The sequence below is a fragment of the Sphaeramia orbicularis genome, chromosome 17, assembly GCF_902148855.1.
Source record: "Sphaeramia orbicularis chromosome 17, fSphaOr1.1, whole genome shotgun sequence".
Classification (NCBI taxonomy): Eukaryota; Metazoa; Chordata; class Actinopteri; order Kurtiformes; family Apogonidae; genus Sphaeramia; species Sphaeramia orbicularis.
Window position 1 is genome coordinate 35,306,468 of NC_043973.1, and position 16,217 is coordinate 35,322,684.

Sequence of the window (16,217 nt, forward strand, 5' to 3'; positions counted from 1 at the left end):
TTATTATGATATTATTTTTGAGTTCGATGGCCTAACTTGCACTTTGCAAATTCACCACACGAGCCAGATTGGAACCTTTGGTGGGCCGGTTTTGGACCCCGGGATGCATGTTTGACACCTGTGATGTAGTTTTTCAGAAAAGCTCAGATTACAGTTGAGGGTTATTATATCAAGACAAGACAAAGTGACTGTTTCAGTAAAATATATCATTAACTGAACATAAACCAAGTGTGTCCATCCACTGTCATTGATCCAACTCCATGGGTTTTACTGGTGAATCAATGTTGTAGAAGATGACAGTGTTTTCACATTCACTACGGAGCCTCTGATGTAGAATTGAAGAAAAAGCAACAACCTATTTTGCACAAACAAGTCAACACTTAACCCAGGAGTGTCAAACTCATTTTAGTTCAGGGGCCACATTAAGCCAAATTTGATCTGCAGTGGGCCGAACCAGTAAAATAATAACAGAATAATATATAAATAATGACAACTCCAAACTTTATTCAATGTTTTAGAGTGAAAAAAGTAAAGTTATGTGATGAAAATGTTTACATCTACCAACTATCCTTTAATACAGTGTGAATAACATGAACAAACTGAAATTTCTTAAGAAAAAGAAGTGCAAATTTAACAATATTATGTCTCTATTTATGATTTACACATGTAAATTACGCCTTACAGATCATGGTGGATCAACAAATACACAAAACATTTAATAAAGGGGCACTTCAGACATTTCAAATTTTCCATATTTGTTGAGGTTATTTGTGGGTTTTTTTTGTGAAATCATAGTTTGTTTTAGTGTAAATACAGTAAAATGACATGAAAATGTTTATGTTTCCAAAGACAAAAATTTGGAGTTGTGAGTATTTACAGGTTATGATAGTATTTTACTGATCCTACCCACTTGAGATTAAATTGGTTGGTATTTGGAACCTGAACTAAAATGATTCATATCTTCAGTGTGATTTTTTGCATTTCACAAATTCATCCCAGGGGCGAGACTGGACCCTTTGGCAGGCCGGATTTGGCCCGCGGGCCACATGTTTGACACCCCTGGCTTAACCAATAAACACCCAGTGCTACTTTTGTGGTCATTCCCAAATAAATTTTTCTCTCAAATTCACCTTTCTTAAGCAATTTATCATCATTTATTATAATACTGTCTTCTATATTTTGCATTTTTTCAGTGAAAATCGTGTATTTTCCCATATTGAATTTACTGATCAAGTAGATTTTCACAAAAAGCTAAGATTAAAGTTGAAGGTTATTATATCAGAAACAGAGAAAATTAAAGAAAAGTGAATTTTACAGCAGAGATACCAGTAACTGAATGTAAAACCCAGTGTGTCCATCCACTGTCATTGATCCAACTCCATGGGTTTTACTGGTGAATCAATGTTGTAGAAGCTGATGGTGTTTCCATGGTAACTATGGAGCCTTTGAACGTCCAAATGGGCCATATCTGATGACCATGAAAAGATGACAAACTGTATTTTACACCAATCATTTACATGTTTTGATAGGATTAGTGGCTCAACAGGTATTAAACAGTTTAGATCAGTAGATGCTTTTGGTCACTGGTGGATGTTTGGGTCATTATGAGTTAATGTTAAAGAACCTACACCTCTGTCTTTGGTCCATGTTTTAACTTAAATTTGTGTAATCCTGCTGACAGTCAAAACCACCGGGCACACATTTATCAATTTATCAGAGGAAGTATATATGTATTATTAACCCTTACAGACCTAGATTTATATTTGTGGTGACTTCAAAATGAATTTCTCTCTACATTCAACCTTTCCTAAAAGATTTATCATCATTTATTCTAACATTATCCCCTGCATTTCGCACTTTTCTTTTCTGAAATCCAGCATTTTCCCATAAATTCGAAGGTTATTATACCAAAAATCCAAAAAACTGAGAAAAATAGACAAAATATATCATTAACTAAACATAACAAGTGTCTACATCTACTGTCATTTGAGTTTTACTTGCGAATCAGTGATGCAGAAGGTGATGACGTTTCACAGTTCACTACACAACCTCCGAACATCCAAATAAGACACATCTGATGTTACTGAGAAGCTGAGAAACTGCACTTTACCTGAATTATTTCAACGTGTTGATAGATTCAGAGGATCGATAGTTGTTAAGCATTTTAGATCAGTGGATGCTTTTGGTTGCCAGTGGCCTTTGAGGGTCAAGCATTAATAATTCATACTGAGTATCTGAACAGAATACTTCACAAATTACAAGTTTAGGCCATATTTTCTGCAGTCCGCAGTGAAAAACGCCTTAAAAGTAACAGCACCGCCTATGAATAACCCAACGTGGCATCTGGCAAAATGAAACCTGATAGAAATTCATGCTCATGTATCAGTGTAAGTGTTTGAAAGCAGGATAAAGTACAGTAAGTGCAGAGGGAGGCAACAAAGATTGCAAGCGTGCTTTAGAGAACAACTATCCTCTGAGCTTTCAGCAGCTGGAAATGTAACCTGTCTCCGAGCATCGACAGACAGAGACGAAGGCGCTGAAGGCTAAAACTGCCTGTCCACTGAGTTCAGCTCCTCGGCCGGTTAGCCCCGAGCCGCGTATTACTGGCCCTGTCCTTTCTAATTATGCAGACACAGTTCAGATCGGAGGCTCTTCTAATTGGACACCCATCGAAAACACACGCTGAGCCCAAGCTGCCGGACATCGACTAGATGAGCCTCTCTTGTGCAACACACCGCTTCCAACACAAAGCACAGGCTGCCTGGCACAAGCTCTGACAGACCGCAGGGACGGAGCTGTCAGGCCTGTGTGTGTGTGTGTGTGTGTGTGTGTGTGTGTGTGAGGGTGTGTGTGTGTGTGTGTGTGTGTGTGTGTGCGTGTGTGCGTGTTTAGTCGGAGGTGATGCTTGTGTCCCTGGCTGGCTGTCTGCTGGTCAATGTCAGAGTCCACAGTGTTCCTGTGACGACGGTCTGGGGAGGACAGTTGCGGGCCGTGTGTGTCACTTAACGCGCTGAAAGGCCCCTGGGGGGATTTCACACGGTCAAGGCAGCACATGCCGCTCTCCTTCAGAAGGAATGCATGCACTTCTCTCAGAGCTCCGTCCACGCTTGTTCTGACCGGTCGAACATCCACCAAACTTCAGTGTTGGAAGTTACAAAATGAATGCCTTACAGCAGGGGTGTCAAACTCATTTTAGTTCAGGGGCCACATTCAGCTGAATTTGGTCTGAAGTGGGCCGGACCAGTAAAATAATAAATTAATTCTACAGGGTGTCCCATAAGTCTCCATACATAGGAAAAATAAACGTTTCTTGACATAAACCATTTTTATTTATATACACTGAACAAAAATATAAACGCACCACTTTTGTTTTTGCTCCCATTTTTCATGAGCTGAACTCAAAGATCTAAAACTTTTTCTATGTACACAAAAGGCCTATTTCTCTCAAATATTGTTCATAAATTTGTCTAAATCTGTGTTAGTGAGCACTTCTCCTTAGTCCTTTGCTGAGATAATCCATCCACCTCACAGGTGTGGCATATCAAGATGCTGATTAGACAGCAGGATTATTGCACAGGTGTGACTTAGGCTGGCCACAATAAAAGGCCACTCTAAAATGTGCAGTTTTACTGTATTGGGTGGTCCAGGGGGGTCAGAAAACCAGTCAGTATTTGGTGTGACCACCATTTTCCTCACACAGTCTTCTTCATGAATTCTCTGAAACAGCTTTGGAGATGGCTTATGGTAGAGAAATGAACATTCAATTCACAGGCAAAAGCTCTGGTGGAGATTCCTGAAGTCAGCATGCCGATTACATATTCCCTCAAAACTTGTGACATCTGTGGTATTGTGCTGTGTGATAAAACTGCACATTTTGGAGTGGCCTTTTATTGTGGCCAGCCTAAGGCACACCTGTGCAAAAATCATGCCGTCTAATCAGCATCTTGATATGCCACACCTGTGAGGTGGATGGATTATCTCAGCAAAGAAGAAGTGTTCACTAACACAAATTTAGACAGATTTGTGAACAATATTTGAGAGAAATAAACCTTTTGTGTACACAGAAAAAGTTTTAGATCTTTGAGTTCAGCTCATGAAAAATGGGAGCAAAAACAAAAGTGGTGCGTTTATATTTTTGTTCAGTGTAATATGCTCTATATGACTGCCATTTTGTCGGGAACACATTTCAATGCGTGTCTGCTGAAGAACTATAAAGAAGAAATATAAAGAAATACATGTTAGAACCATATACAGGGTGGGGAAGCAAAATTTACAATGAACATTTAGTTGTTTTTTCTCAGCAGGCACTACGTCAATTGTTTTGAAACCAAACAAATATTGATGTCATAATCATACCTAACACTATTATCCATACCTTTTCAGAAATTTTTGCCCATATGAGTAATTAGGAAAGCAAACGTCAAAGAGTGTGTGATTTGCTGAATGCACTCGTCACACCAAAGGAGATTTCAAAAATAGTTGGAGAGTCCATAAAGACTGTTTATAATGGAAAGAAGAGAATGACTATGAGCAAAACTATTACGAGAAAGTCTGGAAGATACTATTAAAGAAGAATGGGAGAAGTTGTCACCCGAATATTTGAGGAACACTTGCGCAAGTTTCAGGAAGCGTGTGAAGGCAGTTATTGAGAAAGAAGGAGGACACATAGAATAAAAACATTTTCTATTATGTCAATTTTCTTGTGGCAAATAAATTCTCATGACTTTCAATAAACTAATTGGTCATACACTGTCTTTCAATCCCTGCCTCAAAATATTGTAAATTTTGCTTCCCCACCCTGTATGTATGGAATGTATTATGTCTCCTATGTATGGAGACTTATGGGACACCCTGTATATAAATAATGTCAACTCCAAACTTTCCTTACATGGTGAAAATGTTTACATCTACAAACTGTCCTTTAAAACAATGTGAATGACATGAACAACCTAAAATTTAAGAAAAATAAGTGCAATTTTAACAATATTCTGTCTCAGTTCATCATTGACGTCATGTTCATTACAACTTACAGATCACAGTGGATCTGCAAATACACTAAATATTCAGTATCAGGCAGAATATTATCAAAATTACACTTACATCTCTTAAGACATTTCAGGTTTTTCATATTTGTTCAGGATATTTCCATCTTCTGTGAAATTATAGTTTGTTTTGGTGTAAATACAGGAAAATTACATGAAAATACTGACATTTACAAAGAGAAAAAATTGGAGTTGTAAGTATTTATAGGTTATTATGATCATATTTTTCCTAGTCTGTATGTGGAACCTGAACCCAAATTTTCTGTGATCATCTTAAGTGTAATTTTTGCATTTCACAAATTCATCCTACAGGCCAAATTGAAACCTTTGACAGGCCACATTGGGCCCCCGGGCTGCATGTTTGACACCCCTGCCTTACAGTAACAGATTACTTTTTGCTGTAACCCAGGGTAGGCCATATATTTGCCTGTATTGTCAATGCTATTTTTAAAACTCTGCTTGAAAAAGATTCAGAGGTAGTGAAGGGCATTACTAGTCAATTTTCTGTAATATTTTACTCAATGCATGTTCAATGTTCTTGCGTTAAAACAGACTTTTCGCCCATTTTTTAATTGCTCAAATTAAAAAAACAACAGCAAGACCACAAAACCTTAAGACACAGGTGTCAAACATACATCCCGGGGGCCAAATTCGGTCCATCAAAGGGTCCAATCCGGCCCGGGGGATGAATTTGTGAAATGCAAAAATTCCACTGAAGATATGAACAATCAGTGATATCAAAATCATTTTAATTCAGCTTCCACATACAGACACATACAGTCTAATTAGATTTCCAGTGGGTCAGAACCAGTAAAATAGTATCATAATAACCTATAAATAATGACAACCCCAAACTTTCTCTTTGTTTTTTTGGTGTAAAAAAGTAAAATTACATGAAAATGTTTACAATACCAAACTATACTTTTACAAAAAATGTGAATAACCTGAACAAATACGAACAAACGGAAATGTCTTTAGAAAAGTAAATGCAATTTTACCAATATTCTACCTGTTCATAAATGTTTTGTTCAATTGTAATGCACATGTGTAAATAATAAACTGATAAGCCGAGGCGTAATATTGTTAAAATTGCACTTGTTTTTCTTAAGACAATTCAAGTTGTTCATGTTATTCAGATTTTTAAGGAAACTTTGTAGATGTAAACCTGATCATCATAGAATTTTACTGTTTTCACTGTTATTATTTTTACTGGTCCGGACCACTGGAGATCAAATTGGGCTGAATGTGGAACTGAACTAACATGAGTTTGAGACGCCTGCATTACAGTAACAGATTACTTTTTGCTGTAACCCAGGGTAGGCCATATATTTGCCTGTATTGTAAATGCTGTTTTTAAATCTCTACTTGAAAAAGATCCAGAGGTAGTGAAGGGCATTACTAGTCAATTTTCAGTCATATTTTCCTCGGTACATGCTCAATGTTCTTGCGTTAAAACAGACTTTTCCCCTGTTTTTTAATTGCTCAAATTAAAAAAAAAAAAAAAAAAAACAACAGCAAAACCACAAGACCTTAAGGAATAAAAAACTATGTCAGTAAAGTTCTATTTCCTGTTGGTGTTCAGCCAATGGGTGAAGACAACAGAAGACAGTACATTCACAACATGGATGTATGCTCATTATTAACCCTAACACTACTTTACTGAAGCTAGTTAGCATTAGCATGATCCGTATTATCAGCAATGACAAGCTAAGCTAACGTTTCTAGGGCTAGTTAGAATTCTTTATCAATTTCGGCTTTATCTATCGGCTGTTTGAAGAAGAAAAACGGTATCCCACACACTGTATATTCAACTTTGTTTGAAGACATGTTTATTTGAAACCCTGATATGTTTTGGAGCACTGATAATGACAAGACGAAATGGTTGTTTATTTCAAATGTCTATAATTAGCATTATTTGTTTGCAAAGCCTGGAAAAAGCGGCAGATGCGTTTGTTTAAATAGGTCAAAGGTATATTGTCTTGTTTATATCTATTGTGCCTATTGTCTGCTATTTGGTCATTGGTTTGTATTTTTTGTTTTTTATAAGCCCATGTAAGGGCAGGACAAAAAATTATAATAATAAAAACTCATTCATTCATGCAAAAAAAAACATAAGATAGCAATGTTTCAGTCTTCTGGACTTTTTCAAGTACAGATCTAAAAACAGCATTGACAGTTAGGGATGTAACGATTACCGGTATGACGATAAACAGCGGTAAAACTGCAGATGGTTAGTATTACTGTTTAAATTCTAATTCTCATGATAACCGTGTTTGATTACCGCACTTTTAGGGGAAAAAACCCTATGTACAGATCTGCTTTTATGTCAAATATTTGAGTATGGTTTTAATTTATTGCAATTTTAATTTTCTATACCTAATATTTGGACCCAATATTCACTTTTAAAGTCTTTGAAAAGGTTCGTTAAGCATCTTTGTGTTATTTATGCAATAAATTATACACATTTTTCAAATCGGACTTTATATATTTTTTGTGTTTTCTGTCCTTTTATGTTTTTATAGTAGGTTAAAGTGAAAAAATAATAGACAGATGATATAGATGAAGTTGTGCTGAAAAAACAGATCTCAAACATGGGTATAGTAAACATTTGTTTATATAGTATATAAAGGCAAAATCAAAAGGACTGAAAAACAGACAAAATAGGCTCAGACCACTAAGGGTTAATATTTGAATGTTTCTGCAACAGAAGGGACATTGTGACTATTATTTTATTGGGTTTTGTTGTTGTTGTTGTTTTTGTTGTTTTTTTCAAAATACAACTTGCTTAAATTATTTCAGTGTGTGTATCAGTACTTTTTGAACATTTTGAGCACAATTTCAACAATACCGCGATAATAATAACCGTGATATGAAATTTTCATATCGTTACATCCCTATTGACAGTATATGCAAATATATGGCCTACCCTGGGTATCCTATATTAAAGTTTTTTGTAAGTTGAACGGACAGTGTGCGGTGTACCTGTTTTCTTCTTCATTCGTACCTCATGCTCCTACACACCTGTCCCCTGAAGACGTTTTAGGTGTGCACCAGCCTCCATACTTTGTCTACCCGCTGTTTAAACATGTAAAATGTTGGGAAAAAAATGTGAGTGTTCCTGCTGGAATTCAAATATTGTAGACCATAGCATTACTTACTGAACTATCCATCCACATGTACTTCAGGGTTCAAATTTGCACATCCCAAGCCTTTCCTATCTCTTGGGGGGTGGGGCCAGCACCATTTATGAGTCTGTATGTACCTCAAAAGTAATACAGGAGTCATGTAAAGCATTATAACTCTGAAACAGTAATATTGTAAGGTAAGTAACAAGTAATCTGTAATGTATGAAGTGAAATCTTAACAGGTTTTCATTCCGTCTCAAAGACAGCAGGACAATAACCATGTAGCCGAGCGACCACCAAACTTTCTTTCAGCGCGTTTACATGCACAGCTTAGTCGAGCTGTCGGTTCTGTTTCCCATCATGCCTTAGAGTCGGTGCCAGACTTTGTAACAGCTCTACACAAAACAACACAATGATTGGATTATGATGCTAACGTTACTGTTATGAAGGTGTTTGTTGCTTAATTTTCTTTTAAATGCTTTTTTTTTTTGGGGGGGGGGTGAAAAAGCTACAAAATGTGAGCAGACATGGGCTCGATAGGCAGTAAATCAAAGTGAGAAAATCTGATGTTAAGAGTGTGTGGAATAATTCAAAGATGAAACTAAAATCTGAATAAATTAACAGTGATTTGATCGTGGTAGTCACCTGCTGGTTGCTATAGTAACTGTAGCTCAAGTAAGTCTTTTATTATCTTTGTCTCAGCCTACATTGAGCGTGTAATCAATTTATTGTTGAAATCACCTCTGCTATGATAGGTGGCGATGCGCATTCTTTCAACTTGTTAACCTATGATATACAGGGTGGGGAAGCAAAATTTACAATGAACATTTAGTTGTTTTTTCTCAGCAGGCACTACGTCAATTGTTTTGAAACCAAACATATATTGATGTCATAATCATACCTAACACTATTATCCATACCTTTTCAGAAACTTTTGCCCATATGAGTAATCAGGAAAACAAACGTCAAAGAGTGTGTGATTTGCTGAATGCACTCGTCACACCAAAGGAGATTTCAAAAATAGTTGGAGTGTCCATAAAGACTGTTTATAATGGAAAGAAGAGAATGACTATGAGCAAAACTATTACGAGAAAGTCTGGAAGATACTGTTAAAGAAGAATGGGAGAAGTTGTCACCCGAATATTGGAGGAACACTTGCGCAAGTTTCAGGAAGCGTGTGAAGGCAGTTATTGAGAAAGAAGGAGGACACATAGAATAAAAACATTTTCTATTATGTCCATTTTCTTGTGGCAAATAAATTCTCATGACTTTCAATAAACTAATTGGTCATACACTGTCTTTCGATCCCTGCCTCAAAATATTGTAAATTTTGCTTCCCCACCCTGTATACAAACAACAACAATAGTCAACAGTGATCTAACAAGTCAACAACCCAGAAGGAAACTGACACGACAATGGACAACGCTGCAAATGTGTCCATATAACGTACTTTCTGTCTGCTCTACTTTCTGTTCAAATGAGACACATGATGTTAGACTTCCGGGTCAGGATTTGGTGCAGAGCATGTGGTCCCGTTCCAGTCCGACTGGTCTGTTTACATGGAAGAGTAGATCTGCTTTCAATCACATTATCTAGCTGTGTTAGTCTGACTGGTAAAACTTTGATTTCAGTCAAGCTAACAAGGTTACACTCAAACAAACGCAATAATTCATTTTAACCCATAAAGACCCAGTGCTACTTTTGTGGCAGTTCCCAAATAGATTTTTCTCTTCATGTGACCTTCTTTAACTGATTTATCAATATTATTACCTATTATTACCTCCGCAAAGGAGGTTATGTTTTTGCCGGTGTTGGTTTGTCTGTTTGTCTGTCCGTGTGCAAGATAACTCAAAAAGTTATGGACAGATTTGGATGAAACTTTCAGGAAATGTTGATATTGGATACAAGGAACAAATGATTACATTTTGGTGGTGGTGGGGGGGGGGGGGGGGGGGGGGGGGCACACTGATCTGCCTTGGCGGAGGTCTGCGCTCTCCGAGTGCTTTTCTAGTTACAATATTATCCTCTGTATTGTGTGATTTTTCAGTGAAAGTCAAATTATTTTCCTATATTTAATTTGCTAATCATGTAGATTTTCTTAACCTCATGAGAGCCAGCAATGCCTTTTTGTCCTCTGTAGGAGACAACAGTTTCATAGCTTTATTAGGGGAAAAAAAAACAAAACAAAACAAAACAAAACAAAAAATGCTGTCCATTGCAATGGACATTCCATAAAAATTTTAAAAATAGGACCAATGGCCCTGTAGCTTACCGGCCAAATTAAAAGCTTTGGGAAATGTATCCAGATGCCATTTATTATCACCCAGTTCTGTGTATTTATTCTATTACAGAAATAGTCCATGTTTTGGTCATATTCCAATCAGATCTGTAAAAATTCAAATTCACACTTGATATCATTGATACTGATTTTTTGGATCAATCCACTTCCTATCTCTTATAATGGGAACATTTTTCAAAGTCGCACCAAATCCAGAATCAGATCCTGATCAAAATAATTGCAATACCTTGTGTTGACATCATCATACAGAAGCTGTATACCAAGTTTGAAGTCAATCAGAACTGGAGTTTCAGAGAAGAAGACGATTGAAATTTTTGTAACGGACGACAGACAACGACAGACGACAGACAACGCCGATGGACGCTGCACGGACGGTAAGCTAAAAATGCATCTGAAAAAATTTTTGCATTGTGGTGTTTCCAATAAAGGCAACCATTTGATATAAAAAAGCCAAAATTTGTACTTTCCTGGGTCTCAGGAGGATAAAAAGCTCAGATTGAAATTGAGGGTTATTATATCAGAAACAGAGAAAACTAAAGAAAAAATGACTTTTTGAGCAAAGATATTAATAATTGCACATAAACCAAGTGTCTTTATCCACTGTCATTGATCCAACTCCATGGGTTTTACTGGTGAATCAATGTTGTAGAAGATGACGGTGTTTCTATGTTCACAATGGAGCCTCTGAACGTCCAAATGGGTCATATCTGATGACCATGAAAAGATGAAGAACTGTATTTTACACCAATTATTTACATGGATTTATAGAATTAGTGGATCAACAGGTATTAAACAGTTTAGATCAGTAGATGGTTTTGGATGTCTGGGTCTTTGAGGGTTAAGTGTTATCTAAACTCACTGAGTTACCAATGAAATGAAGGACTGACCATTTACTAAGTGCAAATTTGAGGTACTTGTATTTTACTGGAGTATTTCTACTTTATGTAACTCCACACTTCTACTCTACGAAAGTTAAAGTTAAAGTGTTTTTTACCACTGAGTTTTTACTACTGTTTGTTTTTAAAGTTTGTGGATACTGCTGGAACCTGTAAATTTCCCTATGGGATGAATAAAGTATCTATCTATCTATCTATCTATCTATCTATCTATCTATCTATCTATCTATCTATCTATCTATCTATCTATCTATCTATCTATCTATCTATCTATCTATCTATCTATCTATCTATCTATCTATCTATCTATCTATCTATCTATCTATCTGTCTATCTATCTATTACATCCCTGTGACAATTATTTTTACTGTATTCATCTGACAGCTTTAATTACAGACTTTTCATCCCCTTCCTGTCCAGTGATAACTATGTATCCCCACGTGGCCTCATTCTGAAAGCCTGCGATAAACAGAAGGATTAAGTCTTCCTTTAGGGTTTGAGAAAATTCTCCTTCTTAAGCTCAATAAACTACTTAAAACCCTCTTGAACTAGCTTAAAAAATGCATTGTCACAAAGCTAAAAACAGACCTTTAAGAAAAGTTGACATTTTAGAGATTTTTTGGAATGATGCAAACATATGAGCATGCAGAAAATAATGTGTTACAGGATTTTTTGGGGGCAATTTGACACACACCAACAGAAATGTGTCCACAGGTAGAGATTTGGCGTCACCATTTCCACCATGGGAGCCATCACTTAGTGTCTCTGCTATAACTTTGGGGCCGAATGTTGTAAATCAGGGCTAAATTCTCATGTCGTCTTGCAGTGTAATGTGATTTAGGCAGCAGGACGTCTTAGCAGGTTCCCATGTGATGGAAGACTGATGGTTTGCAGTGGTTCTCATTTGTATGGAGCTGGAGTTACATGATTACCACGGATTTGTACAATGTAGTCAGCCTTTTGTAAATGAAACATGAGCAAATACTGCAATTCAAGACTTTTTCTTTCAGTAAACTGGAGAATGTAAATTAGTTTGAGTTTTGTACTGCACTGATTGAAGTCAGCCTGGTATTTATTTGCAACTGTTAACCTTGAAAACCTGTAGTACTTGAAATTACCATTCACAATTGGAACCTTAAAGCCTCCATTTTACCATCGCCCACCCCTAATGCACTGCTCTAAATTGAACTACCCAACACAATATAAAGTAGCTCAACCTTAAACACATAAGGCATATACATTAACCCACAAAGACCCTACTTTTGTGGCAGTTCTCAAATGAATCTTTCTCTATATTGACCCTTTCTTAAATGATTTATCACTATTTATCATACTATTATCTTCTGTATTTTGCATTTGTCTCACTTAAAATCATGTATTTTCCTTTATTTAATTGACTGAACAGACAACTGAAACAGACAAAAGTGAAGAAAAAGTGACTTTTTCAGCAAAGATATCAATAACTTAACATAAAACAAGCGTCTTTATCTTCTGTCATTTGTTAAACCATGGGTTTTACTGGTGAATCAATGTTGTAGAAGATGACGGTGTTTCCACGTTCACTACGGAGCCTCTGAACGTCCAAATGGGTCATATCTGATGACCATGAAAAGACGATAAACTGCACTTTACACCAATTATTTACATGGATTGATTGAATCAGTGGATCAACAGGTATTAAACATTTTAGATCAATAGATGGTTTTGGTTGCCAGTGGATGTTTGAGTCTTTATGGGTTAATGCGGCAGTCAAATGAATCTGAAAACATCACACTTAATTGCAAATCACAGTGACGAGTGACTTATAGTACAATAGATACTTATACTTTTCATACTTTAAAGGGACTATATGCAGAATTTCTACATTCAAATATTTAAAAAAATATCTAAAATTACAACTACAGTGTTTAGGATGAAGAGCTATTAAATTATGCAGTAAATGTATTTATTTCAAAGGGCTGGGGAATGTATGTGACCACTAGAGGGAGTAGTGAGTCACTCTGCCAGTTTCCCATGGTGATGAAAGCTTACGCCATGGGATGTTTGACCAGAGCATCAGAAAATAACCACTAATGCTGCGTTTCCACTACATGGAACCGGCTCGACTTGACTCGACTCCACTCGGGTACCAGGTCCTATTCCTGGAAACCGTTTCCATTCCAGGATACTACTGACTTTACAGTACCTGCTCGTCACAGCGATGTGGCCCGTTACTTCCGTGTCGTCTGCTCAGAGAGTTGCTGATAAACTCGCTCGTTGCGTGTTGTCTCGTCAAGCTCATGCTGAAGTTTTATGTCGTCCACCAAAGACTGAATCTCCTTCAACCATGGTGTAGTTTTACAGACTGTCATCATGTGGATTAACCTACCGCTACATTTACTGTAAACTTCCGCATCTGTTTTTTGTAAAACAGCAGGTCACAGAGACGACTCTCTGACCAATCAGTGGTCTGCATTGTTTACACGTCACGTTTTAGTATCTGGTTCCCAGTCCTGGAACCTCAGCGGAGGTGAGACCAAAAAACTAGTACCAGGTACCAGATTCTAGGTCCTTCTTCACAATGGAAACGCAAAAAGGCTGAGTCGAGTCAAGTCGAGTCGAGCTGGTACCACATAGTGGAAATGCGGCAAAAGAAGCAACTTTTAGAGTCAATAAAAATGACAAAGTGACAAAAGTTAGAAGCACTGTTTTTGTTTTCACTACTGTACACAGCTCTAAATGCAAAGAAATGAGGGGATTGCAGTAAATGAAAAGTTGATACTGAAATGGCAGCGTTTCTTCTGAGTTTGATTAAGAGGCTAATGAAGGTATAAAGTTATTATGTGATGTTATTATCTTTGCTAAGTTGCCGTTTGTTGATCCACAGTTCAGACTAAACTGTGACAGTTCTGACCTTATTTGGACAATTCCAAACAAATCTTTAGTTCAGCTACTGACAAACTGTACAGAAAATGGAGGTGATTTGTGTTTTTTTACTGTGGCTAAGCTAACAGAGCTATAATGTAAACTATCAGCTGATGCAGCACATAAAGATCATATGACACAATGTTATTTTGGCCGACTAGCTGTGAGTTTTTGTGTGAAGAAAACCTGATGATACCATAATACAGATGTGTGTATACTGTATTCAGTGAGTGACAGTCTGCGGATACATATTGTTAATTCATTGGTGGTTTTGGTCCTAAATAGGGCTGTGTATCAGCAAGAATCTGGTGATATGATACAAATCACAATACTAGGATCACAATACGATATCACGATATATCATGATACTGTTAAAAAGGGAATTTTTTTTTTTAAATGATTATTTCCTTGAAGAATTGAATTACACCATAAATCTGCACAAATACTAAACACATTTTTATTTGATCAGAACAGGATCCAATGTTATATCACTAATTGTTCCTGTGTTCAAACTGAAATTCTGTTTTACAGACATTACAGTTTCAGATCCTGTTCAAATGTTCAGATTCTATTAGTTCAGAACAAATATCAGAACAGTATTTTTGTGCAAACCCAACAAAGGAACTAACATTATTTAATAAAAGAATAAAATAGAAACAAAAAAAAACAAAAATGAACCTCCACAATATCTGCATTTGATTAAATACCTAAAAATATCGATACAGTATCGTGACATGAAATATCGCGATATATTGCAGAGCCAATATTTTCTTACACCCCTAGTCCTAAATGTGTTCTAGTTCATGATTTTCTGCTGCTATTGAGAGTTTGAATGTCATCCCTTTAGCTACTTGATAGTTGATAAAACTTGTTGATATGCCAGTTGATAAAACTGGCATAATTATACTTGAGTAAAGTTGTGAATACAGAACTTGGGATCAGTATTCTTCTTACACTTCTGACTGTACTTTATTTCAGCTTCTTTTCACACTTCTCTGGAGAGACTTAGCATCAGGAAATGTGAGGATTTTTTTAGTCTGTGCAGTGGAGGATGACTTACTGGTGCAGGCAGAGTCAGGGGGGTCACTGTCAGCACGATAGAAACCATTTTGGCAAGGACAGATATCGGATCCTCTGGCACTGGTGCGACTGTTGGGAGGGCAGAGAATGCACGATCCTGCTCCGAATTTGGACTTGAAGGTCCCAGGGATACAAGCTGCATGGGAAGTAGAGAATATAAAGAAGACAATAAGAACAAAAACAGGAGAAAAAAAAAAAATCACAAGCTCTTCACGCCGTCTCTTAAAAGACAAGCAGCTTTCTGTCAGTGCACTTGTGAAGCACTTGCAAGGTCTTATATTAACATTGATAACTAAACGAGAAATGGTAAACACTCGGGTCTTATCTCGATATTTGCATCTGCTTCTTTTTTGTTATTATTTTCTTTTCCCTCTCCCCTTCCAGGTGACATTAATCTCAGCAAAAAGAGTGCCGAGATGACAGCGAAGTTTGGTGTGAAGAGGAGGAAAAGGAGGATAAGGATGAAGATAGACTGCTGACAGGAGATTGCAGTTGTCAGACAAACAGGGATGGAGAATGCATCTGAGAAAAAGGGATACACCCTAAACCCATCAATCAGTGTCTGTTCAGTCCTCAGAGCTCCAAACCGCACTGCTGAATACAAACAAGCCGTCCAAACGCATGCAAAACAGCCCTATAATAAGCCAATAAATCAATTAAAATGAAGGCACATGAGAGTAAATAACTGAAAAGAGTTCTGAGGAAAAAATATATATATAAAATAACGTAATCTTAGATGATGTGTCCAAGCCATTAATCTGAATTCCAGTGAAGGTTGGCTGATATCGAGTCTTAAGGATAAACCGGCATAAGCCTAGACTAAAGAAGGATTCAGATAAAGGGGATTAGAAGCAAAAGGTCTGGATATATC

The 16,217-nt window shown here is 36.9% G+C and overlaps 1 protein-coding gene across 1 annotated transcript in view; it reads right to left on the minus strand.

The window, feature by feature from the left end:
• ephb3a (eph receptor B3a) overlaps positions 1-16,217 on the minus strand; it is a 97,271-nt gene that overhangs the window by 67,184 nt on the left and 13,870 nt on the right. Inside the window, exon 4 of the mRNA XM_030160989.1 lies at positions 15,327-15,482. Coding sequence (XP_030016849.1) covers positions 15,327-15,482 — 156 coding nt within the window. The remainder of the gene's footprint in view (positions 1-15,326; positions 15,483-16,217) is intronic.